General features: G+C 38.2%; 2 protein-coding genes and 1 long non-coding RNA gene across 13 annotated transcripts in view; 1 reads left to right on the top strand and 2 right to left on the bottom strand.

Moving 5' to 3' along the window:
* LOC111269182 (uncharacterized) overlaps window positions 1-4,051 on the bottom strand; it is a 36,048-nt gene extending 31,997 nt beyond the window's left edge. For all 8 annotated transcript variants that reach the window (XR_015314502.1, XR_015314500.1, XR_015314498.1 and 5 more), the window contains exon 1: window positions 3,869-4,051. Coding sequence is in view for 1 of the 8 variants with exons in the window: in XM_022848601.2 (XP_022704336.1) it covers window positions 3,869-3,901 (33 nt within the window). In the remaining 7 variants the exon portion in view is untranslated. The remainder of the gene's footprint in view (window positions 1-3,868) is intronic.
* Window positions 4,052-4,757: 706 nt separating this feature from the next.
* SppL (signal peptide peptidase-like protein) lies at window positions 4,758-26,605 on the top strand. 4 transcript variants are annotated; one of them, XM_022848605.2, is made up of 8 exons: window positions 4,758-5,803; window positions 18,745-18,822; window positions 19,511-19,560; window positions 20,716-20,914; window positions 21,291-21,484; window positions 23,212-23,451; window positions 23,926-24,215; window positions 24,557-26,605. In XM_022848605.2, the coding sequence occupies exons 1-8, from the start codon at window positions 5,787-5,789 to the stop codon at window positions 24,623-24,625; spliced, it is 1,137 nt and encodes a 378-aa protein (XP_022704340.1). In that variant the 5' UTR covers window positions 4,758-5,786; the 3' UTR covers window positions 24,626-26,605. The 4 variants fall into 4 exon arrangements, with proteins under 4 accessions (XP_022704340.1, XP_022704339.1, XP_022704342.1 ...); XM_022848604.2 differs by having other exon boundaries at window positions 4,766-5,803; window positions 19,511-19,605; XM_022848607.2 differs by lacking the exon at window positions 4,758-5,803 and adding an exon at window positions 15,747-16,203 and having other exon boundaries at window positions 19,511-19,605.
* LOC111269187 (uncharacterized) lies at window positions 13,897-15,554 on the bottom strand. The gene is made up of 3 exons (XR_002685639.2): window positions 15,405-15,554; window positions 14,648-14,765; window positions 13,897-14,238 (listed from the first exon to the last, which is right to left on the bottom strand). It is a non-coding gene; the product is annotated as an uncharacterized LOC111269187 (long non-coding RNA).
* Window positions 26,606-27,207: the final 602 nt, after the last annotated feature.

Here is a 27,207-nt window from a genome sequence, read left to right on the forward strand (position 1 = left end):
AATAATAGATAGAAGGATTTCCTACTCTAGACCAGAATTCGTTGGTAGAGTAACCCTAAACTAATTCAAGAAAGCGAGTTGCCGTAAGAACTTTGTAAAAGTTCTCTTGGTATATAAATTTAAATAACAAATTAGAAGCTCTAATACTAATCCTGGCAAGGATTAGGACTAACAGAAACAAAAAAAAATTAGCGAAAGCCTTAAAAAATACATATCGCAGAAAACTGCCTTTTCCACTTATCATATCCTCTAAATCTTACGCTTACAGAGGACTACTTTTTCCGATCACTAAAAAGTGAAATTAGGAATCAGGTATTTGACAGTAAAAGGCGCTGGAAACCTGACAAAAAGGAATAATTAGGTTGGTTGCTAGATAGGAAAAAATCGTATGGAGTGACGGCGAATATATAAGTTAATTTATTGCTAGATTTTAAATGAACCGCTGCGTATTTCGTTAGATGAAAAGACGGTAATTATTTATAGTCCAACCTAATAGAACAGAGCTTATAATGCAGTTCGTCTAAGAAGATACTTTTTCTAAGGCAAGAAAAATATTAACCCTAATAGAGCAAATACCTGCATAGAAGTTGATATGTATCAAAAAGTTCTAAATCCTTAACTTCCCACCACATCACTGAATCACTTGTAATTTATGATAATCGCTACCTTCGTCTGGCCAACAACAACCTGCAAAAACCGTTACTAATTTATTTTGATCAAGATTATTCTAAGGTTACCAACGAGAATGTGGCACGTAACCATTTAACCACCCGGTTAATTAAGGTTCAGCGCAGTATCTGTGATGAAAGTACATTATACCCCATCTACAGATAATCGAAACACCATCTCTTGAAAGCCCGAGACCTATAGAGATCAATTTCAAGATATAAGCTAGTCACTATCATCTGGAAATCGAATCCTAGGCCCCTGAGTGAGTCGGGCACTCCACTTTCTGCTCCATGGCATTAAAATTCTACGTTATGTTATCTGTCTGATTTGCAGTGCCTAGTTCATGCATATCAAGTATATTTTATTATCATATATATATAGCCTTGCGTATTTATTTCATATTTTTTATTATGTGGCCAATAAAATTCTTGTCAGCTTTCCCACGTCTGTAGAAGTCTCAATGCTAGACTTTACTGCGCTCGATAGCAAAAAAGCTGATTTCAAGAGCACCTATTTGTTTTCCATTGTTCAATGAACCTTAGTTTTAATTAACTTTAATTTAAAATACTTCAAAGAAACCGTTCAGAAAATAAATTAGTAGAGCAAAGCTTTAACAATAGAAATATAAGTCACCCTACAAATGATTTTCTGACGGCCACGAGTTACGTCATGCTTAAAAAATTCATTAAAATGTCCAGATTACGTATCGTTTCATAAAGCCGTGGGTTTAACTTATAATATTTATTTATAATTATAAATAAATACAAAAGGAGTTCTTAGTCTGCCATACAGACATTTCTTGGGAACTAGAACCACTTATTATTCGGTAAAATAATCATTAAAATAATTCTTCGCATTCTGATCTATTCAGCACTTCTTGCAATATTTGCATATGGCTATAAGCCTTCATCCGTAGTTTTATATTCACTTTGTTGAACGGAGAGTTACAGAGATACATTGTAAGCGATCAAAAATAAGAACCGTACTTCGTTCTGGATTTGACATATTTCTCAAATTTCTCCAATTAATATGTTTTCAAATACCTTTACTGATCTAGCAGAAGGTTTAGCAGGCAATATGTTTCTCGTATTTTTTAAAAGGACGTTGCTTTTCTTTTGTTGAAGCATATCATTGATTAAATCCATGCTTGAATAAGATTGCGGCCATGTTTCGTAACATTATTCGGTGGCTAATCCAGGCCTCCCTAAAGTAATCGTCAACAGAGTACATAGATGATTATTTTATTACTATTAAAAGATGACGAATACCGTCGGTAAAAAAAATCATGCGTTATCATATCGCACGCCAGAAATAAAACGTTTATTTTAGCGGAAACAACGCATAAGGACTTGTTCTGCTGAATTTCATCAGTAACGCGGTATACGACATCATTAAACAACGAAAAATATTTCAGCGAAATGGCGCTCGAAACCACCTTTTTGCGCTTTATTTGAGGTACTCTTCGGCGGTATTGATTCTGCTAACCCTGTAGGCAAAAGCACCAGGTTAGCTCGTAAATATTTTATCACTATGTTCAAGGTCATGTGTCATAGATTATTTGAAGATTCAAGTGTAATATAATCGGGTAATTGTTTTAGCACTTTGCTGACATTTATGTCAACATTTGACTCGACGTTCTTCAAAGGCTAGATGAGATCCAATTTTATCCATACGTGACGGTTACATCGTTTTACAATGATTTTGTCAAGTAATCTATGACGAGCAGTCTTTTACGATTTTTGTCGTAGAATTCAAACGCACAATCTTTTCTGTTTGAAATCCGAGTTCACTGAATTGAATTACGAGTAGTATACGTTTTAATTTCAGATTAAAATTTGGTGTAGTGTTTAAAAAAATAATATTTTGTGCCACAGAAAATCGCAAATAGTTATATTTCGTTTCTTTTTTCATGAAATTAAAGTATATAAAACTGTAAAAAGTATGAATTTCTTTTACGAATAAAGTGCGCTTTTATGGCTGCCGTGTTAGTTTTATATTAAGCTGTAATTAGTAAGCATCCTTTCTCAATCCAACAAAAAACAAAGTTTCACTCGAATTCTAGCAACATCGCGGTCACATTTTAGGATATATTTCCATCCCTCAACCAATTTATTTTTCTTATCACAAATTTTCAGGTATGATGTGAAGAACCTCTCCATCAAGGTTTTGAGACACTCTTCACCGTGTGCACCTTTTTCAAATACACGGCAACTAATTTTATTTGCTGGTAAAAACGTGGTAATCCATCAGCTTAATACGGTGAATGCAAACGAACCTCCCACTCAAGCTTTTGCTAAGCGACTGACATAATATTTGCTAAGTGCGGCTTATTAGCATTGTCACAGAAAATGATGACTTCCCTACGTCTGTCGGATTTTTTTCTAAAAGCATCCATCAATTCTACGCCTTTAATGCATTTACTCAACTTCGTGAAGCGCTTTCAAACAGTCCTCTTAAGCATGGAGCTCATACCACGCACGGAACAAATATCCAGTGATGACATCTTTTTGACATCGTCAAGAAGCGAAATAGAGTAGATGTCTTTTTTTTCTTACAAAGCCCCCATCATTGAAGCAAGAAACGTACCGTAGGATTCCGCCTGATTCTAGAGAAAACAAAGCACCTTGGAGTTGTATATAGAATTAAACCAAGAGTTAATTTGTGAAGCGGAAGTGAGCAATAAGGGAAACAACCCTTAGTTATGTTACAAACGAATATTTAGCCAACATTGCATGCAAAATATCATGAGGATGATAAAATATCGCATCTAGCGTAATAATGTAACAATTGAAACTTTTCGAACTCTAGACAAAGTAAATTATGCAGCTTTATCTTTCAAACTGATCCAATCGCAATTAAAATGTCTGACGCGCATATATATTGTACTTCTTACAGGTGGTATGTGAAATTCGATGCTGAATTCGATTAGCTCCATAAAATTCAATAAAACTGGTGTCTTGGTATCAAGATGAACACATGAAATCTTATGTCAAAAATGGTACCCTCGCTCATAAATTTATTAATTTCAGGCGTTTTCTTGCAATACTGTTTCATAGTGTCATTGGAGTATCTGAAATCTTGTTTGTATACAAACTATTTACTCAGCTGTTTAACCTATATGTTAGACACTTAGTACAAGGGACATTAGTACGAATAATGCACCTAATGGATGTGAACCCTTCTGACGATAGTAACGAACCTTGGCGAAAGTTAGGTCGTTGATCCTGCTCATAACTTAAATAACTTCACCCATAGCTTCTTTTGGACATTATCAAAATGTTTGACCGAATTTCTAAACGGATAAGCGGGTCGGTACTTCCTTACAATAAAAACTATATTCTTATTTACAATTATACCAATATATCCACTCGAACGCTCATTCCAAAATGAGAAAACACACGAGTCAGCTGGAGGCCTTTAGTGTATACAGCGGGCGGCTTAATCATCCCCTCTTCAAGTTTTGATATGTTAGTACGTATTTTTATGACGATTTGCAATTAAATCGAACTGTACCGGAACAACAAAGAAAAAGAAAAGTTACTGTAATATACGATACTTGCCATCTACTGCCAGGGGATATGATTAATTGCAGAAAATTATATTTCTTACACAACTACTGAAAGTGTCACGAAGCTTACAGGATATGACAGGATGAAATTATGTTTCTCTACAAGCTTTTTTAACGCGAGTACCCGATGACAGATCATTATTCGCTTTTGAGTTCTGTAGATTCTGTTCAAAATCAAGTTTTTAAAATCTTTTGTTCTTAAGCGTACTTTGTCCCTTGAATGGTTAACCTACCGATTATCACACGGAATAGCTTTTTTTTATGTAGAATTTAAAGATTATTTTGTAAACAGTGTTTTAGCTTTGGTGGATCTGGCACAGTGTAAATGTAGTCCGATAGAGCCCGCCATAACTAGTTTCTTGCGACACTAAACATCTACAGTTACGTTAAGACAACACATTGGTACGTTAGTGGGACGTTTTGTGATACGTTTCAGGCAGGATTGATGTGTTGGTGGCCTACCTGCAGTGGATCCGCCGGAGACGCGGGCTGCTTTGCTTTCCCTAATTGTGCATGTCAACACTACAGTTATGTCCCCAGTCTAAGTGTTTATGTGGGTATTGTAGTAACGTTTGTTGAAAAAGGCGATTCAGCCAGAGGGAGAGGGCAAGCCGGATGGTGCACTCATAGAAGAGCATTCGTATTTGAAAACAGCAATCTGCTGCTGCTGCTGCGGCTGTCCGCTGCCGGGATTCGCTTTCTGTTGGTTGGTCGCTAGTTTGTAATCGGTAAGTCTTTGCTATTACCTCTACTAGTGCTACTGCTACGGCGGCTGTGGTGGCGGCACGAGGAAATGGCGGTCTGTTAAAGCGGACGGACGGACAGTCGGTGGGTCGCTACTATTGTCGGCGGCAGCAGCTGAGCGGAGAGAAGAGGAGCGAAGCTCTGGCTGAAAGGAAAGCAGGGCGGCAGAACGAGCCGCAACAGTGAGCCCTGCAGGATAACGGCGACAAGAGGTAGACAGACAGACGCTCATTAGTGCATGATACAGATGAGCAACGCAGGGACCACAAACACTTGTCGTGTGTTCAGGTCCGTCTGTTGTAGCTAGCCTGTCGTCACCTGCTGTCGTTGCCTGTGGAGTGCGGGGTGAATGCCCAGAGCCGTTGAGTGCTTCGCGCACAGTCGTGCTAGTGAGTCACAAAACACGGAGTTTCTGATCTCCTGCTGGTGCAGCTGCTGCCAGCCAATATGCTGCGGATGCATCAACATTGCTATCTTCGAATAAGGGGCAAACACCAACAAACGTCAGATGCAATGGCCTGACTGGCGTGAACAACAAAGAAGAGGCAGTGTGGCTTGCCCACCCTCTTACTTCGCTATTTGTTCTCAGTGTTCTCATGTGTTCCTTCATGATCAGAGTTTATCAATGAAATTAATTAAATTCAGTGTGGCGGTATTAACTAGTCCAATGTAATAGCTGGTTAAGGCTTGAGTAGGAGTGAACTGCCGGTTCGATTAGTACCCGTGGAATTATATTATTATTGATACGTGCTGGTTCGATTGAGTGAGCTACTGGGGCTCTGAGTGCTGTCTGCTCGGCTGCACCATGAATGAGTACCAATGGTAAGTAGTACGTTTTGTGCCAAAAACAAAGTAATCAGTGAATTAGTAACAACAAAGGGGAAAAACATTTCTGGTCTGCTGCACAGTAAGAACAAAATGATAACGTTTATTTCCTAGTTAGTTTTTTGAGAAAGCAATTCTTTGTTGAAGATCATTAATCAGTGAGTAAGAACATTTTACGGATCGAATGCTTTCAGTTACAGGGCCCTCGAAACGCGTTTTGTAAGCAAGCCGCCATTAAGTACGAGGACCTTATATTTGGTGGATTACAGCCGTTAAATCTCTGATCTTGACCTTCCACGAATAGGCACACGAATTCTAGAATTGCTCTTATTTATAAATAATAAAATGTAACACCTAATTAAGAACTCGCGCCATCTTTTCAATGTAGGGATCTCAAAATCTATTGTTCCAGTATTACGCGGTGGTCAAATGAATCATTTATATTAATGAATTAGTAAGAAAAATATCAGTAATATTGTTCCCCTTAAGATGAAAATATTACTGGAAAGTATTCAAATAAACCCCACTAAAGTCCAAAGAAATCTATCTCAAAAACTGTGATATTAAGCGTTAGCGAACTGAAAACTCAACTTAAAAGGCGGGATCTTATAGAATAAATACCTATACTCACGCTCTAGTGAACGATTTTCTTCTATTTAGTGGACTATTCCTAGGTCAAGTCAAACTCTTTGCTAAATGCTTCTTGAAATTCCTCTGATATGTTTTCGGTATAAAAACAACTTAAACTGTTTGGAAAATAATTTGTAACCGGAGTTGTTTGAAAGTGTACCGCTAGACTTTACGTAAGAGACAAACAAAATCGAAAGCATTGACAATATATTGCCTTGGACTGCGGAATCTTTATATTTTTAACTTAAAAACCTGTATTTCCTAGCAGGTTTTTCGAGAAAACAGGTTTTTATTGAAGATCAGTAACATTGGGCCAGAAATGTTAATCACTTGAATGCTTCCAGGATTTCCAGAACGCAAATAAAAATAACATTTAAGATTTTAAATTTCATATGGTAACTTTTTCTTGTAATTTGAACGTACTCGACTTTTAAAAGGAAATCAAAAAGATGCTTCTTGTAGTATAGCGGAAGTATATCAGATCAATCAGCAAGTATGGAACGCAAAAGCCGAAGTAGCTACTTCATAACGGGAGGCTATAGAAGCCATTTCTGGTGTAATAAAGAAAAATTTGGGAGTTGACTTAAGAGTGTGTGACAGTTTCAACATTATATTTCTGGGTCAAGTATGATATTGACATCGAAGGCCAAGTCTTTCCGGAACTAAGCGTCCCTCGATGCTATGCATAACGCATTAATGAGACGTAGTTGACTGTGTTAGAACTCTAGAATAAGCTTTCCGGGGTAAACGAAGGTGCAATTTATACTGCATGTAAGGTTCTTTAACTAGGTTTTATTTAGACTAAAAATTCAGCTTTATTTAGAGCTTTCTTTATACAAGTCGAGAGAAAAGCGTCTTACTTACAACATTTCTATACTGTTAGATATTTTTATGTGGTTGGCATATAAGTTATTTTCTTATAACACTAAAAATAATTTAGCTAGCCGTTTAGCCAACACAAAACTACCCATCGACTAAATTGTTAATCTCGGTAGATCTAAAAAATGCGCTAGGTACAAACAGAGTCCAAATCTATTTTTTCTAAGAGTATTGTTATTTGGACCATGTTAATAACACGTGGCAACGAAATGTTTATTACACGCATATGCACATCTATAATAGTTTCCTTACAGTTGTTGTTATCCATGTGGTACATGTGATATGTCTAACATAGGTAAGTTATGCCAATACTGTAGTCGTTAAGTTAACAATAAATGCAAACGAAGTTAGTCATTATCTCGGAGATGAATTTCTACTGTTCACGCTGACGGGATCAGTAGCTTGGCCCATTCTGTAAAGCAAACCTAACCTATGAGGGTCAGAAAAGAAAACACTACACGGTTTTTTTAATAACTAAACGTGCTAATTCGCAAGGGTTCTTCCATCCAGCATTTTTACCAGTACACTTCCGAAGTTGACTGATGAAGAAAATTATAACTAAAAATTTTAATTAGAGCCTAATACAGATATACAGACTGTACAGTTACTGGGCATCGGCCTGGTATTATGGAAGCATATGATAACCAAAGGGTCATTAGCTTTTGATGTATCAATGTTACTTACCGCTTCTGCTGCATGACTGCTCCTGGTATAGACGGAATACCGTTTACAATAGCCAGCGAAGAGTTCTGTCACTGACTTGAATTGATCATTATTTTTAAAAAAACCGTATTTTAGAGCCTGAAGATTTCGACGATGTCGTGCACTAGACGTGCCGCACCTTCAATTACTTTTTTACATCGTTTACTGGAAAGCCATAAGACAACTGAGTCTGTATCTGTTGGTCCACGCCTTAAGCACTTACAAAAAATTCGCACGGTAGCTGAGAACGTAGGAAGTCCGAAAGCTTCACTAATTACATGAGTTGCGCATGACGCACGGTATTACTCGGCGTGCACTGCATGAAGGCGTCATCATTCGGTCTGGTAAGATTCAGTTAATTCAACAATTTACATTTCCTACAGACAGCGTCTTGGGTTTACTCCCTATGCCCACGGGCAACAGGAGCATGATTTTAATTCTGTATTGAAAATTTGCCTTCTCAGTTGATGTGCATTTTTTATGCCTGAATGGGCCACTAAACAAATAGAACCGCCACATATGAGCGTATGAAAGCGTCTAAGCCATTCGTGAATAATCGCTTCATGTAGCTAAGGTAACCACTTGGTGTGGATCCTGGAGAGGGGGCGTCATTAGAGTGTTTTTAAAACCTAAATAAGATGCACTTATATACAACCATATTCTAACGAAACGATGCCATCTGCTTCTGCGCACTTAAGACAATAAAGTTATTGAAGACGAAAGATTTTTTAAAAGGAAAGTCTAGGGGTTGTTTTCTACAAGCATAGAGCTAATAGAGTATACTCGACGTGCACTATTGTCAATTACGGTCAATTTGTGTGAAAAAACTACCGAAAGTTGCTGGTCTTCTTTTGAGCTTGTGAAGAAATCCCAAAGTGGTTGTCTAAGTGAGACATTTGAAATTCAACAGCAGGCATTACCGCTTGCGTTATTATCTTGGCATTGTGCGTATTCGACAGTTTTGTGTCATTTACCACAGTTTAAAAGTTATTCATAGGAAACTAATAACCCTATGTATAACGACGCATCTTATTTTTTAAAGTAGCAATTAGGGCGCTAATAATAAGATATACTATCGGTACGCTATTGGAATAAACTGTCTGAATATTGATATAAGAACACAAGTAAATTTATTAAAAGTGATCTATCTATTGTAATCTGCAGTCTATTGTAAACATACAAATATAGAAACGCAAAGCAATATTCATTTATATACTGGAAATAATAAAAAATGTGAAGATAATGACGCGACAAATGGCTCCGAATTCGATATATTATAAAAAAAAATAATATGAAATTTCAGTCCTATAAAATGCGATAACACTATAACTTCCTTTTCCACAATAAGAAATTGTAAAATCCTTGATACTAAAAAAAGTTAGCCCAAGGTACTCTAATTTAAAAAAAAATTTAAATAGTTTACCAATAATAATCTAAACTAGTTATAGCTGTATAGATAAAAAATAATACTAGACCGGCGAGAGACACTGTCCGATGCGGTATACAAATTGTTATACACATTATGGACCTGTGCATATTCAATCCGTAGATAACTTGTATCTATATTAACTTTTCATTTTTTTTATACACGTACTCATTAGTTATACAACCTTCCTATTTTTGTCAATTTCCAGAACCAGAAGTACGAGACCATTTCCAAAATGCCTTAGATAATGTTCAAAGAATAGTTGTTAGAAGTACCAGAATTTTTTTTATCATTTACAAGAAATTTTAATCAGCTTTTTGCATATCACTATGATTAGTTCGCTCTCGTAATTTAGTTTTCTCCATAACTCTGGACCTGAGTTCATAACGAAATATACCTGTTTGGAGTTGTCGAGCCAGTTTTATAAGGTCCTATTATAGCTATAAGAAAGCCAATCTTTTACGGACTTCCGTAAGAAATAAATTGTCAGATTTGCGTAAATGTTTGTCATACAAAGGCTATCATTCGCAGCAAGCCTGAGATATTTACGAAGTGTAGTTCCGTTTTTTAGCTATATAAAGATGGTAAGAGTATTTCATATCAACATGTGGAAAATGTCATATACAACACTATTATATATAGTCGTTTTTTCGTATATATGGCGTGCATTTCTGCTGTATTAAAGTGTAATGTATTTTCAAATTCGCAAAAATGTTCTGTTGATATACAGCTGGCTTTTCGGCAAAAAAAAATTTTACTTGTTTTCGCGTTGAGTTTGAAAGGTAGGGTAATTTACCTTGGAGATTACTCAAGTATTTTGTTCTGATGTCAGTAATGGATTGTCCTTCTTTTTAGTTCAGCTATTCTAAATTAGTTAGTCTAAATTGTATTATGAATAAACTAATACAAAATAATGGCAGGCGTCCTTATTTCGAAGATCGATAGAAGCTTTTTATCATGAAGACTGGTAGTAGGAAAACTTCTGTAAAGTATTTCGTACGCTGTAAATAGCTGTTCTAGATTCATTTTAGTAGATCTAAACAATAACAGTAAAACCAACAGTGTTGAATGCCCTATTTGTAATGCTGTCGATATGGATCCACCCACTGCAGCAGAGACACAATCAGCTAATAAGAGAAGTAATAATAAACAGGCAAGCAACACTTACGACTAAAAAACTGACAAGAATAAAAGCGTTCTTAAACATTCTTTTAATTATAAACAAATGTTGAAGAACCAAGGGCAGTCTTTTGAAAAGGAAATAAACCTGCTTTTTGCAAATCTCTCAGGCCAGCAATACTTATGCAAAAGTACCTCTGAAGTTAGACTAGAAATTACATAGCAAGAAACGGTTAAACTGGCAGAACTGCTAGCCTCATGCGATCTCGTAACCGGTTGGAATCAACTAGCAGAACGTTAAATATTACCTGCACACCAAGAAAGCATCAGCCTACAAGTTAGCACAAGAGGATAATACTACGAACAAAGATGACGAAACCGCGACTAAAAGCTTAAGTGCCTTTCGGCTGTCAAAAAGGGGATGAGTACTCGTACCGTGTTAGCAAATGGAGTCATTAAAGTCGTAAGTGCTGAAAGCATCTACAGCTATTTATACTATTGAAGTCCAGACAATCCTCTCACTACATTGATAATGTATTTTACAGTTAAGTGACTGGCATAGGTTCGTATTATTTTGTTCGACAAAGACATATGCGACAGTGAAATTATTACGCACGAGTTCTCTGGCAGATTATACTCCAATCACGTCACAGAAGCCTATCCGCGTTCATAATTACTAAAGCCCCATAGAAGTAAGCAGTTTATTTGCAATATACTCGAATACAAAATGTGTCTTTAAACTTCCACTCGTTGGCGAGATCCATTGCAGTAGATATATCTATAGATTTTATTCACAGTAAAGACATAGGTACTGCTTGCGTTACTGAAACCTGGCCCTTAGAAGACAAACTCAGCAGAATTATCCTTGGCAGGCACAGAAAAAGCGGTGTTTTAATTCTAGCCAAAAAAAGAGTCCTACGCACGCAAGTGCGACCGATAGAGATCCGAACTCATCGTCATTACTGCATTTCTGTCAGACAACGCAGTATAAGCCTTCTGTGTTTACGTGTATTCATTTGCGGACACGAGCGTTCTTCAAAAATACATGAAGCACCAAGTCAGTCCGGTTGGCTCCGCATATGACGCAGAACATGCAAATGCCATACTGGCCGACTAAACCGACATACAATGGAAGTAAAGGGTCTGCCTTTAAAGATAAAAATAAGGAACTGACAATGAGAATCAAAATAAATTTTAATAAACTCGTTTTCTTAATTTCATAAATGCTGGAGATTCTATCTAGCACGCAACTCATATTACACGAGTACAAGACAGCAACGCGGCCCTTACAAATATCCTGTAGCTAATCCTATATTACGATGATTTTATTGAAAAGGTACAAGTTCTGCCTTCTTCCATAAACTCGGGCCATAAAGTAACTAACTTCAATATCCTTAGAATACCAGACCATAGCTATAACGGTTCTGTCTACTATATGATTACAAAGGAAATGATTATGGGTTTATGAGACCGAGTGCATACTGGCGTTGAGTCTTCACCAGGTGTCTTACAGTATGACAGTTTTTAGGATACATGCTTTTTCTTCGAGACCTTCACACCTCTCTGCCAGCGTTGAGAAACTTTACGTGAAGAAATTATAATATCGCTCAACTTATTAGAGGCTTGGAGGACTGCAAATCGAAAAGGGAAAATGAGAAGTTACAAATACCATCGAGCAAGGCTAATATAGGAAGACAGTTCTATATAAGACCGCGCTTCTTTCTTAAACGATTGCAATATCATCCAAATATGTCGAGATATAAAAGTCTAAGATTCCTTAATACGAAGGCCAGATGAATCTTTCACAACAGAATACCATGAAAAATCTGAAATCATTATAGATTTATGTTATATTTATCTGTCGAATGCTGAGATCCAACAACGAGAAATTAACTCAATATCTGAATCTTATCGTATTCAGTGACGTAAATTCCCCAGCTAAGGGCATGTTTAAGCTCCTCAAGAATCTCAAATAAGTGTTGCGAGATCACTGAGAGTATTCTAGCTCGCCTGTACGAATTATTAAGATGTATAGCATTTTTGCTGACGTTTCAGCGAACGCTCGGAACTATGGAAGTTCGAAATCTTTTTACGAATACCCTAATCTGACTGATTCAAAAAAAAAACATGTCTGAGGTGATGAAATAAACGCCCGGTATTATTAACTTCCGTACGATGCAGAATAATAGAAAATATTAATGTATGCTGACCTCAAGATGTATTATCCTGTGCTGCTCCAGAAGACTATCGAAAAATGTAGGTTGTGTTGGGTAAATTTTAAAGGTGAACAGTAGAACTTGATTTAAAACTTTCAAGTCATGAGTGTTTTGTCCTTCAGATTGGGCAAAACGATCCCAAGAAAAATGATTGCAGCAATAGTTGTGAACCAAAAGCAGTGCTGGATGCGCGATCTGGGAGGTACCACATCAACAAATTTCAAATGTAGTAATCAGAAGCCAGACATTGTGATTCCCGCCTCCAAAACAGAAAATCGGAATATTACGCACATCTGCAGTTAGGAAATTAAAGCTGACATGCAATTATTCAACTGCTACGTAGTGCTAGACCTTCAGGTATGCATTTCCAGTGTGGAACATGAAGTTAATTAGCCATAAAAATATCTAGAGATAGAAATGCAGCATTCTAAGAGCGTGCTTTTGCATCTTTTCTATCACGCCCGGGTCCTGGATTCATATATAGTGCGCTGTTTTCTCAAGTTGTGAGATGTTCGCGATCTCCTATTTGATCCTGACTTCCCTATTACATAATGCGAAACGTATTCAAGCCAGATCAGTTTTCAAGCCTTGGCAGAACCTCAACGCCATTAACGACAAACACCTTAGGGACACACTTCGCCGTATGGTATAGTGGACTGTCATAAAAAAACACATAGCTCGCATCCACATAGCATTTTTGAGCCTGGGGCGCCTTTTTTGGTCCTGCGCCCTTCTGACCTTAATGAATATTCACTCTCCAAAATCCGGTTGATAAGATATAGAACAGCTGTACCTAGGAGAGAAATCAGAGCCCGCAGCATTATTATGCTCGGATGTTTGACCTTGTGGCTTGCACAAAATTTATAAAATCTTTCGTCGAAACGCTTGCAGACGTCTCGATCGTTACTGCCAAAATCTGAAAATACGATTAATGAGAAAAACAAAGCTTTTCCCAGTTTTCGGCTGTCTAACTTTGGAACTGACTAGCCCATTTTTAACGCATATACTTCTGTGCATAGTTTAACGAAACTTCTCGGTTGGTTTACGACAGCTATCGTCACTCATTTCAATACGATGTCGAAGAGTCTTTATAGACGCAGTAATTCTGAGCCTTGTTATCCTTTGACACAGCTGAGAAACCGGTCTTCTTGTAATGCAGCTACAATGATCCTGCCTTTGTTTACATGATTAGCAAATGCCTATGTAGAAGATAACATTAAAAAGTGAATTTCTAATGAAATGACACGATAATAATGAATATATATTATTATTTGCTCATTCAGTGAAAGGACTGAGAGTTATTTTTGCAACTTTGTCACTGTGAGTAGTTGAGCTCCGCAGGCGACTTCTTTCACTCTATTCATTTTTGATAGGACAATGTGAAATGACTAGTTCGGTGTTATAGTGGAGCGCTGCAATTGTCGTCGGCCGTACAACCAAGCAACCTCTAGCTGAAATCCCTAACCGAACGAAGAAGCATGTCGATTTTTAGTTAACTCTCGTCACACATCTGGTTGTCACACGCAGTAAGAACACCAAAACAACTAATACTTTACGCCAAACGATCAGCCTAATAAAATATTTTTTTTTTCTAAAAAACAACAGATGGTGGATTGCTAGTAGCTAATATTGCGCCACTGACACAAAGGAAGGGATATCCACCATAAGATTTTAAAGAGAATTCTAAGTAGCGCAGTGCTACTTGAGCGGCTTGTAATAGTGGTCGAAACATTTGGTTATGGGATCGGAATCCCTGTACGAAAATCACTGCCTACTACGAAAATTACTACAGCATATGGTATAGGTATCACTGTAAAGTTTCGATGCGTTACTTATTAAGCTAAGTTCATTCAACAAACATGGTCTTACTCGGTTTCAGGAAGGTATGGTAGTTGGAGCGTGCGAGATCAAACGAATAGAATGAACGCGTCAAGGATCCGCACTGCCTCCGCTGTGAAATGGTATCTTGGATTATCTAAGCGATGTCCTGCTAAATGACAAAATATTTTTGCTAAGAGGATGATTTGCTTTTCATACAGTATAATGGGCTTCTTCGATGCATTACATTTTGCTTTAGATATGCCGGAGCTGTGTGAAAAACAAATTAACTTATGTGGCTTTTGCTTGTCATGTACAATCGAAGAACCCACTTTCTAACTTTCTCCACTTCTTGTAAATCTAGAACCCTTCAAATTTTTGCTACGGTATGGCACCACGAATATTAGTTGAACTTCTTAATCACTGATTTAACCAGTTTCAGAAAAAGTCGTCCTGAGCCAGAAACATTGTTGAAGTCAAGATCAACATACGAAACTTCCTAATACAAGATGAGTTTGATTTCGAGCATGTTGACCACAGTGTGTTCAAATCTGAACATGCATATGGATCTGCTCACGAAAGAGGTGCACGTTAAAAGCGCACACAGTCTTCTCATAAAACTGCGTTAATAAATAGCTTCTTTCAGTCATGACACATACTTCCATATGCACAGCTAAGCGGCGCTAGGGGCCTACTGATGACGGTGAAATTTGAGACAAAAACCTTCAATATAATGATAAATGTATAGGAGCTGAATGGTTTAGTATTTAACATTACAATAAAAGCCCTTTATGTGTTTAGGACGTACCTTATGGCTCGACAGGGCCAATCTTGCCCGACTATTTATGGAAGCTACGATTGGCACGTTGTAACATGCTGGTAGCTCTGTTGGATGGACAAAACTATACGCGGCTTGGAATCCGTCTAGTGTGGGACGAACGGAGCAGAGAGCCTCGCATTTGGCGGTAGCTAATCGAAAAAGCGCAACGAGAACATGGAGCATTGGATGGCGCAAGAACAATAGCCTGAGCACCAGATAGTGTAGAGAGTTAAGAAGTACTTAAAAGAGATTAGGCTGGAGTGGTAACAATCGCGAGGCGGGATAGACCAATACCTAACAGTGAATGCTGGCGAATTGCTTCCCAGAAAAAAGCTCGAGTCTCCAGAGTTCTTCAATCTCGTTAAAACGCAGAAAGAAACATTTATGAACTTCATGTATGCCACGCGTTTCTGGCGAATATACATCGGACGACCAGGCCGATCCGTTTGGCTAATTTTATTACAGCAACACGGAATAATTTACATGCTGAGTTAACCTGTGAAGAATCATGCTGAGTCCAGGAGTACCGGCCGGAGAGAAACAACACGTTAGTGACAAATGACGCAGTGGTTTCGAGAATCAGCTGCCGGTAGTTTCGGGAACAGTGCTGCTAAAAATAATGTTTGGCTGTCACATTACCGCGACCGAGGTTCCAGCTCACCGTTGGGTCGGCGTTGTACGACTGCGAAATTAATGGATGCCAACCGAGAATTTTCGTTAGAACGTGATTTTCTCCACCGCGATAAGAGCAGCTCAGACAGCGAGCTTTCGTTGGTCGTCGATTAAGGTGCTAACCGCAGGTTGAAAATTCAAACGAACCCGTAATATTTTTGGGTCTGCATAAAGCTTGTCTGCACATCTTTTAAGCTATTAGAGAAAACGTAATATAGGGAGAGAATAATCCAACCTTGAACTCCGGAGTACTTCGGAAATTCCGGCATTAATCCGTGAATCATTGGCAAAAACCAACATAGGCCGCTTGAATTGTCTTCGGAATTACTGACACAAGAAGGTGCGTAGGAATTCTGTAAAACATGAACTTCCTGAATTGCAATATGTGAAGGTGTCTAGCCGGGATTCCTTTAAAGTGCGGCAATCTGTCCAAGAAAGGTAGCGCTGACAATTTAAAAGGCTTGCGACAGTTGCTCCAAGGAGTCCGATTTAATGGAGTCGCTCACAACAACAGCTTGAACCGTTCATCTGACATAGGCCAACGTTCTAGTCAAGGCCAGTGACCAAATTACTATCGAGCTGACACACCGGCACAGCACAGCAAAAGCAAATATTTTAACAATTTACGCAACCAGATTAGGCTCTGTTTTTATAGAGAATATTAAAAGAACGGTGAAAACTCTACCAGCCTCTTAATATATAGATGAACAGTATATAGTTACATATACTAGTACTAAATGTATATTGGACTCGTACAAAACTTCCATTGTGGACTGACCACAACATGGTAACTTGCACAGCTAACTGGAAATATTTGCTTGCGAAACCAGAGGCCAGTTTGTTTTGAAAAGGGACATACGCTCCCTGTTATGTATCTCTGTAGGAAAAAAGGTAAAAGGCAAGATCGAATTAATTCGATAATAAGATCGAAATTGGAGCAGAACAAACTGACTACGATGGACAAGGGATTTAAGAATATGAACTTGCTGGAAAACACAGATGATGCAACAAAAAAAATGTTGAATAATAAACCAGTTATGAAAAGGCCTAGAGTCCAGCTTATTCGCCTTGAGTCATTAGAAAGGAATACCAATACAGCGCTTCACGTTGATCCTAGGAACACTATGTGGACACCGATTCGGGAAGAAGGGAATTTGTCCACTGGATTTCGTGCGATTCCGTTTGAGATTTTATAATGTTGATTACTGATATTATAACATTGATATTAATGATAGAGTTGATTTGAGCTCTGAAAACATTAGTAAGATGAAAAAGGTTAATACTAGAGCCAAGTGTCGAATAGGTTTGTTCCGAAGGAACTTCAGAAACGTATTGGAAACATATTCTAAAATGTGTCATATTTTCCGCAAAAGTCATCTGCAGTATTATGGGTTCTTACCAATACAAGCGTACACAAACATTTGAAAGCCGATTTCGAGACATACCAGATATGCATACTTAAATACTGGAGAGGACCAGGTTGATTTTATTTTTAGCCAACAAAAAAACGATAGCCTACAACGATTTGTACTGTGCTTATATTCTATCCCCTGCGTAAAATATTTTACTTAGTAAAATTACTTAATACCGTGCACACGTCGTTCTTGCGTTGCTTAAATTCATTGGATCAGACCACGTAGCCATCCAACTTACAAACTCAAAAGAATTTGTATTTCAGTCGGTGGTAGGTACAGTGCTTTCTTTCCTTGCACTGATAGATCACACTTGTCCACGAGAGTTGACTCTTTTCTAACATATAAGTCCGAACAATGACCAGCAATTACAATGATACCATTTGTACCGCCATGACAAGGCTCATGGAAGAGACAGACCTCTCCATCCTTTTCACATTTTTTAAAACATCCCAAGCTTTATTTTTATTTCCACCGTATCTCATAGTGGCCGCTTTTCCGGTTACGAACTATTCGTAAATTTTGCTGTTATATCTCTCGGAACTGAAAAAGAGTTCCAGGAATGTAAGCCTCTCTGGAGAAAAACACCCATATAGTTTCAGCTAGAGTTCTACATGTACGCCTCTTCCAACTCCATAGAGAATCAAATTCCTGCAATAGTTCGTAGATGTGTTCGCACCCTGGATTCAATCATCTGGTCTTTTGCTCGATCACATTTCCTGCCGAACACTTACCTGTAACTTACGTTTTTTACCTTAGCTCGCTAAAGATAGGCCCTGACGACCCCATCTAGTTCCTTCCTTAAACGGTCATATAACCTTACACTCCATCGCTGCCATCAATGCAAACCTTTTTCGGCTGATAAAAGCCGTTGCTCTACAGTCGCTACCGTAGTTCGAGCTAATAAAGAAAATGATCCTATTTATTAATATAGAATACGACAGAAAAACGGCAACTTGTACTATATGAAGGAGTTGTGACGCTTGGCTCGATGTGAGGTGGATAGCTGTAAGAAGAGAATGCAGTTAAGGTCTTATGGGCTCGTTTCAAGCTGAGAAAATTATATGGTGAAAAAATGTAAACTGTATACGTTTCCATTTACTACATATGTGAGCCTTTTTTATTCTACAGTTATCAATATGGGAAGTTTAAGATAATCTCTTTAACCAGAAACCGGTACGGCCTTACTAGAGACAGAATTATTTACTGAGATATAATACTACAAGGTATGCATTCCATTTCAGGGCGTACTCGCTAGTGGACTCAAGTCGGGTATCAACGTTCCTAATTTCCATCTTATTAATAGTATATGGCAGCTTCAGGTGAGTTCTACTTACTAATTATTAAAGCGTCATTTGTTTGCCTCCTCCTCTATTATTATCTGCGTTTGAACATCGATTTAGATAGGACAAAAACACTTTTATGGAGAGCTAGAAAGTATTCAATTAGCTAGACTAGGCATCTACAGTACGCCTGAAAGAGGGACAGATATTTTGATGACTACAGACCCGATTTCTTGCGTCGACTATACTATGTATATGCCATGTTATCATAAGTTTAATAATATATATATATATATATATATATAGTAGATTTTCAAAAGTGAATTCGGCCGCTGAAAAAATTGTTTCAGTTTACTGAAAATATTGTTAAAGCAAGATAGTAAATTAGTGTAATACACACTGAATAGATTCATTTTATTTAATTAATTGTATGGAAAACCAATGGATGCGTTCAAATGTAGATCGGCCGCGCTTTTTTTTCTACCTAATAAAATCCGCAAACAGCATACTAAAAAGCACGCGATTCGAATGTATAAAAGCTAGTACTTACATTACATTTTTTTACGTTTTGTGGCTGTTAAGAACTTGCCGAAAACTGTATCTCATGAATTTAGAGATAACTAAATTGCTTGCGTTCATTACATTCGCTCCGAGTTATAACAAAAATGACGCTGCTTGTATTATTTGGCCCTATGAGATTTTAACAGCTCCTGTTTGTTCTTTGCAGGTCACTCAATATGGAACAGGAAGCCAAGTTAAAAGAAAAGGAAGCACGAAGTACGTTACTTCGAGATGGCGAAAAAAGTCCTCAAGACACAAACAGTTAGTTGGAGGCATTTCAGTATTTTATCACAGGATTTATTTGCATTGTTTACATTCTTCGTTACATATATATATCCTATTTAAATTTAAAAAAATGACAAACGAATCCCGCAGGGCTAAGCTCATAAAGCCATTCTTTGGGATCGTGTTATAATTATGATCATAGTTTAGTACTTTTTAGCGACTCGTTACCGTTTCTAAGCAATACGAACGCTATAGCGTCATTAAAGAGTTAGCAATGTTAAAATAGGCGCAAGCCTCACGCATTATCCTTTTGTGCTTAACAGGACACCGTTAACTTTCTCTATCTATTACCCATTCTAAAAGACCATCATAGATTTACTTTAGGGACCAGATACACTAAAATGCGATTGGGGGGATGCGTATGAGCCTTCAAAGTACCTTAAAAAAATATTTTAAGAAATCGAGCAGGTTTACAACAATTAAAAGTTATATTTGATTTGAATGTGTAGCATGCTTACAAGGCTTTGGCTTTTCTGCTGGAGCTGCGTTTCGAGTGTGTGCAACATATTTCATATAGTAATTCCGGGGCAGCCGCGAGTTTCATCCCAGAGGAAGTGTCGTCATTTAGTAGGCAAAAGTAATATCTCTACATTTCTATAGTACCTACAGTTACTTCAATATAATCTACAATTGCTATACGAATATAACGCGCATTAAACTATTAATCATATTATACTATTGATGATATTGGTAAAGTTACCATCATGTCAATTTAGGATGTGATTGCCGATCATAATAATGTTCGCTGTGTGGCACGTTTTTGGCATGGTTTTTAATATAAATTTTGCCTAGTCCAAGCCCATAAACTTTTCAAAGCTGGTTTTCGGCATGAAGCGTTTTCACAAGTCTAGAAAGGAAATTATGACGCGAGGCCCGTGCGCTGTTGAAGGATACTACTTGTACTCGAATTATGTCCAAGTCAGATTAACAGGTCGATAAAACGGTCGACTGAGGTTTTTGGAGGGCAGTTTAATCACCCTTCCGCCTCTTGGCTGTAATTCTGGCGGACGAAACAGTTAGTGCACATACCCTAATTTCGCTATGTATATATATCTAATGCGTACTTATCCGGTATGTGTGTTTCAGATGTGCAGACGTTGGACACAATGCAGGCGTTGTGCCTTCCTCTTGGGGCATCTGTTTCTCTGCTCGTGATGTTTTTTTTCTTTGATTCGATGCAAATGCTGTTTGCGGTGGCTACCGCAGTTGTAGCAACTGTGGCCCTCGCTTTTCTGCTTTTGCCCATGTGCCAGTATATCATGCGGCCGTGTTCCAACGGACAAAAGTTCGTCAAAGATTTACCATGCTTTGATTATAGACCATTTTGTTAGTTAAAATTATGTAATAATGAAGTAGATTAAACTTGAGTAGAGTAATAAATGATCAAATAAGTTTTCACAATTTAGTGATTATTTATTAACTTACTAGATTTGTTAATATTCGAGTAATGATAATGATATATAGAGTGGCGAAAATAATAAAACAATAAATTGTATCATTGAACCTCAGTCGTTGTCTCAGTTCAATTTGCGTATTGAAAAAATGTACGCCGTATAATTATGTCATCGTCCAGTCGCTACCTGTGGGTGGAAGAAAGGTAGGAAAGCACATTATTTTACCAACTAATTGTGTTTTTCTTTAATTTATGCCAATTGGAGCAGAATTTCTTTCGGCGTCTGTGGGCGGTTCACGGCAGCAGAACTTGCTTCGTTTGCGTTATCGCTAGCTATCGTCTGTGTGTGGGTGCTAACAGGGCATTGGCTTTTAATGGACGCAATGGGTATGGGACTCTGCGTTGCTTTTATTGCGTTTGTACGATTGCCGTCGCTTAAAGTTTCTACGTTACTACTTACAGGTAAGTAGGCTTTTAAACCTCACAAACTCATTACGGCTATGCTTCATTGCTCGAAGTATGTATAACGTGTATCCATCAACTATCACATTGAATATTCCTATTTGAATCGCTCAATACATCGTAACGTGCTGTTAACTTTCAACAATTGTCACTTGTGGACAGTTTCATTTCCATTCAAGTACCGCAATCCTGGGTACAATTATAATACAATAATAAGGTATAATAGAGTAAGTACATAGCTATCTTTTCTTTTTTAACGCAGTTACAGCACAACAGAATACGTTTTGGAAAGGTTGTGAAATTCTATGACTAAAAGTGAGGTAAAAATGTCTTTCGACACAGAATTGGTTCGAAACAGTTTTATGTGAAACGAGTCTCTACTGCATTTGATCCACTGAAAAACAAAAACTCGGCGACTTCGCACAGTGGCCTTGTCGTGTAAAATAAACGTATTCTAATAGCCGTTAGCTCGTCCGGAATTCGTTGTCCAATCTGCTGGTTTTACCTATCTCATATGGAATCCTACGTTTCGTTCGCTGTATTTTCGCAAAATCGAACTTTACTCTTAATGTTTTTTTCATAAATAACCTAGCAATAATCTGTCCTTATTTGCTCTATCGCGGAATATTTTTCGGTTTTTGTAGCGATGGGTCTTAAGTCGTAAAAAAGGCCTTGTCTGGTCTTCTGTAAACGACAATGTTCGACAGGTTGCTTTATGGTGGTTATCCTTGTAATACGAAATTTTGTGACTTGGGTATTTTATAGGCTTGGTTTTCACTATTAGGACGGATCTTAAGTAGGGACAATTTTCTATGGCTAATATCACGAGGATTATGTGCATGGATCTCTCTGCTCGTGCACCTACTGCCGTTGACCAGTGCACGCAATGCTCTACTTTCAGAATCGTGTCTGAACTAGATTCCTAGAACCTGAATAGAAATGAGGCTTCTAAAAGTAATCGACAGTTTTGCAGAAGCATTAGGCCCGATGTAACAGGCGTAACCCCCCCGAAGGCGGGGGGCTGAAATTTAGATGCGATGCGAGATATTTTTTGTGTGACGTATCACAGTCCATCATCATATCACAAATCTGTTTCGACTTAATCCCACCTTACTTCGCCTTACGCCCTAGCTGCTGTCGCGGCTAAAGTCCAGCTAGGTCACTCACGTGTTATCATTTCTACGAACCACGCTGCGCCCACATAGCATTTGCATGCCGGTTGCGCTCCTTCTTGTGGCGAATGGTTACACACCCTGCAACAACCTTCAGTGTGTTCTTTCTCTGGCTGCTGCGTGTCGCCTCAGTCCTGCATTGATCCCGGCACCTTCGCACATCCATCTATCCTCGCAGTACACAGGACGGCTTCCCCGGATGCTTATTCCCGCGGCAATTCGGGTCCTAGTCAACTTATTTTTTGCGGTAATTCGACTGGTGGCTGATGTGCTCCCGACGCTGGCCAGCCTCCGCCTCTCGTGCCACAGGTTTGGTCGGACGCAGGCGTTGTCGCTGCCACTAATTGTAGTCAACTCATTAGTACCAGCTTCAGTGCAGTATACACCTCGTCCTTACATAGCAATACCCACGATTAAATGTATTATGGCTTCGTGTCGTAACAAGATATAGTAGTGTAGTCAGTAAGCACGACCAATATATATGTTTGTAATTCAAACCTGATAGTTTAAAACCGATTGATTAATGATCTTAAATTAAATCTATTGTCGTTACAGGTCTACTAATTTACGACGTATTCTGGGTGTTTTTCTCGTCATATATATTCAACGCTAATGTAATGGTGAAAGTGGCAACCCGCCCTGCAGACAATCCCGTAGGCGCAATATCTCGGAAGCTGCACATTACTGCACAAAATGAAGGACCCAAACTATCCTTGCCAGGAAAGCTTGTATTTCCATCAGTGCACCAACAAGGACACTTTTCTATGCTTGGTCTTGGAGATATTGTCATGCCCGGTGAGTCCTATACAGAGTCATATTTGCAAACATTTAAATTGAACTGGCCTTGCTAAGTAAAGAATACTGCAATGCACCAGGTTTCAAAACTTCTTGAGGTAAAACACACGCTCAGTAAACGAATTGTTTGCTCATTTAATTATAATGTGAAAACAGAACATCATAAAATGCAAAGAAGAAAGATTGCACTATAAAGGGGATGGCTGAGTTTTTGTATATGTTTTTAACTGTACTAAGCTTGATCTATTATAATATATTGGTGGTAGCGGGGTTAGTTGATTAATCCATAAATAGGAATACGTAGTAAACTACAGGGAGTAACATTGATAGTTGCAGGTTTACCCATTATATATACCGCCTAGCTTGAAAAGCAGCATATAGACATTGTAACATATAAAAATGAATGTATGCGATGATGAAATGACTTCTTTTTTGTCAATACTTGAATGTCTTCTCGATGATAATACGTTGCAGGTCTGTTGTTATGTTTCGTGTTACGTTACGATGCGTATAAGAAGGCACAGTTGTTAAGCTCAATCGAAACGGGAACATTACCGCCCGGGTCACTGCCAGGGACTTTGCCACCTCCTCCCTTGCCACTATCCCTGTATCGCATTTCGTATTTCCATTGCTCATTAATCGGTTATTTCCTTGGCCTACTAACAGCGACCGTTAGTTCCGAGGTATTTAAAGCAGCACAGCCCGCGCTTCTATATCTCGTGCCGTTTACGCTACTGCCTCTGCTTCTAATGGCATACCTTAAGGTACGTATGTACGGTGCAGGTCACCTAACTTTATTTCTATTGGGAAATTACTAAGTCTTTAATAATTTAGATTTAGCTTTGTTAAGTCACATACATGTATGACCTAATGACGCATATGTAACGGTGTAAAACAATTTAAGATGCGCAATAATAGAACGAAAAGGTTAGATTTGATACCGTTTGAACAAACAGTAAATTTTTCTTTGAGTTTGTTATCTGAGGGTTTTAATTAACCATTGTTCATTGTGTGTTAGTAGATCGGTAGAGCTTGAAGATTCTGAGAACGCTGTATACAATTTCCATGAAGGCAACAATGTATTACGACCTGGTTTTTGTTTCAGGGTGACCTCCGACGAATGTGGAGCGAACCTTTCCACTCAGCACCAATTGTCCGGCATCTAGATGTGTAGCTAACTTTTTGATGAATACCGTCGCTAGTGGTGCCGCACTGCTTGACGCTCGGTGGTGACATCTCCCCTTACCTGTGTACATATTCTCTATATAAGCCCTGCCTCCCAATTGTACATATTATATAGAAATATAAATAGCAGCAGTAAACCAACAACTGACTATATAATTATATATAGTGATAAGAACGGAGTGAAGCATGCCTAAAGTCGAAGAAGAGGATACGAATGATAGCAGAACATGCCAGACTGTGTATGTATATTAGTGTACCAGATGAGCGGGATAAGTGTGAAGGTGACCAAGTTTAGTAATTTAAAAGATAAGAACTAACAATTTAATTTAAGTGTTTTTGTGGTAATTACTGGCGGATTTGTTTCTATTGAGAGATATTGAGAATAGATTCAGGTTATGATCGATAGAAGTAGCTATATATTCATATGAAGCAACTATTGTTTGGGAAAGTAATAATTGGAATGCAGCTTCCAAAGAACTCTTTTCATCTGTGAGACCTTTAAGGATCGCGAGAAGGAGCGGAGCGAAGATACAAATGCAGAGACTGAGAAAGAGAGAGCAGAGATACAAATAAGATCTGCGTGAGTTGAATGATTCAATTGGCCGGAACGGTCGGTCGTCGTGAGACGGAGTTTTTTTTTACAGATTTCGATATAAGCTCAACAAAAATCACTAGTTGACTAGTAGTTTCGAGTAAATTGAGCGTCACAACGTTGTAACTCTGACGCTTCCTACTACTGATTGTTTGCATGAGTGCGATTGCATACTATTTTGCAACTTGCCCTTTTTCCTATAAGAATGTTATTTGAGCTTCATCATACTTACATGCAGCAAACAAAATATTGCCCAAATATAGAAAATTATATTTCAAACAATACGATGCGTATTTGGCACAGTTAACTGAGTTCTTGTGCATTGCGTGCCATGTTTACTGCACACAAGAGAAACAATTCTCTTGCAATACGCTCCGTCTAAGGGACTCTTCAAATTAGGTTCCTAATTTAGTAAATGTATTTCGGCTGAGACTGCTAAAACATTCTTGACTACACAATGCGTGTCACACAGTCCTCTTGTGAATACTCATTACTAATACCAATTTAAATGCTTTTCGCTTTTATTTCTCAAAGTGTCCTTGCGACCATGTTGATGCACTATATCATTAGAAATTATTGTTGAGCCCCTTGTAGACATTGTAAAAGGTCGGCGGTTTTAAAAATTTAGGCGATTTGACAGGCAGGCTGAAGACGTTTACGTTTGCACCTTAATTCTCGATTACCTGAAACAACGAAGTGGCAAACTAGAATGCATATTACTGAAGGTGCAGGCACTAACCGTTTTTGTTAAGCAAGAGCATCGAATCGCTCAATAATTAAAGTTGAGATTACCTGCAGCAATATTGATGAAAGCTACGTTGAGATGATGAGATCGGAGACGCAAAACCCACCCCAAATGGGAACAGCACAAAAACACAATTGGTAATTCGAAATAATGTTTGCTACTAGTGCACTACGCAGGCGATTGGAGTCATGCGTGAGTCGCCAGGAGAATCATGCGGCACTACTTACGGTCTTTCTCTCTGTTTCTGCGTGATCACTCTGTATCTGTCTCTACCTCGTGTATTTTCTTGCCCGAACCCTCATCTCTTGCCTGATGTTGTTCATTCAAATACGTGCGATACATGCTTCGGGGCCGGAACCCATTTTTGTATATATTTAGCACGAATTCTCAAGAAAGATGAAATAAATGGGGAAAAGTTTTCATGACAAGGGTAGGTCAACTATGGTCACATCTTTTGCGGGAGGCAAGTAGGCATTACTATTCTACAAAAAAAAAACAATACATTGTGAAGAAAATGATTAAAGAGGATATCATCGGCAAATATGGAATTGTAAATTATATAATTCCCGGTGATTTCGCTGGACGATATTGTCAACTCAGTGAGGAAATAAAAATCGAAACTTCAAAACAAAGTTTGTGATTTGTAAAAATAATTGCTACCACAATATTATCTCCACAGGTTGCAGTCCGCATCAATATGTTAAAGGACACTTACACTGTACTCGGTTGTACTTATGTCGTTACGGGCGCTAATATTGGCCACAAATGTACCATTGGAAAAACTTCGTAGTAGCCATTTAATATGCACTGGCTTCAAGTTAAAAACAAAAGCTTAATTAGGGCACACGTCAGCCTAATTAAAACTGTCCTTTATCTCTACCGAGACAGTTTTTATTCCTTCAATTGTGAATTCAGCATCGATTAAACTTACTATAGTAAGTTTATTGATAAGTTTACGTTTACGAGCGCATCGAAAAATCTCATGTTCGTAAGGAATTGAAGCCGACGATCCTATGCTATTAATTAGTTTGATACCCAGCATCTTCCGACACCATCTAATTAGAGGGTACTTAATAGTTTGTATTGTTCATTTTAGAAACTTAGAAATTAGGAGTGGTTATAAATCTGAGGTAAACCCTTAAACCTCTCGTGGATGGTCCGTCTCTATGGAAAGCAATCCTGCATTCAAGGGATACGCACGATAAGCTATAAAGGTACTCAGAAGGGATCGAAG

Source organism: Varroa jacobsoni, unplaced genomic scaffold (assembly GCF_002532875.2).
Source record: "Varroa jacobsoni isolate VJ856 unplaced genomic scaffold, vjacob_1.0 scaffold_1361, whole genome shotgun sequence".
Taxonomy (NCBI): domain Eukaryota; kingdom Metazoa; phylum Arthropoda; class Arachnida; order Mesostigmata; family Varroidae; genus Varroa; species Varroa jacobsoni.

Bases quoted from the DNA above. Each gene is read 5' to 3' on its own strand.
- SppL (XM_022848604.2), top strand. The intron at 18,823-19,510 runs GTGAGTTCTACT...TGTTCTTTGCAG, and splicing joins ATAGTATATGGCAGCTTCAG to GTCACTCAATATGGAACAGG. The intron at 19,606-20,715 runs GTTAGTTGGAGG...TGTGTGTTTCAG, and splicing joins AAGTCCTCAAGACACAAACA to ATGTGCAGACGTTGGACACA.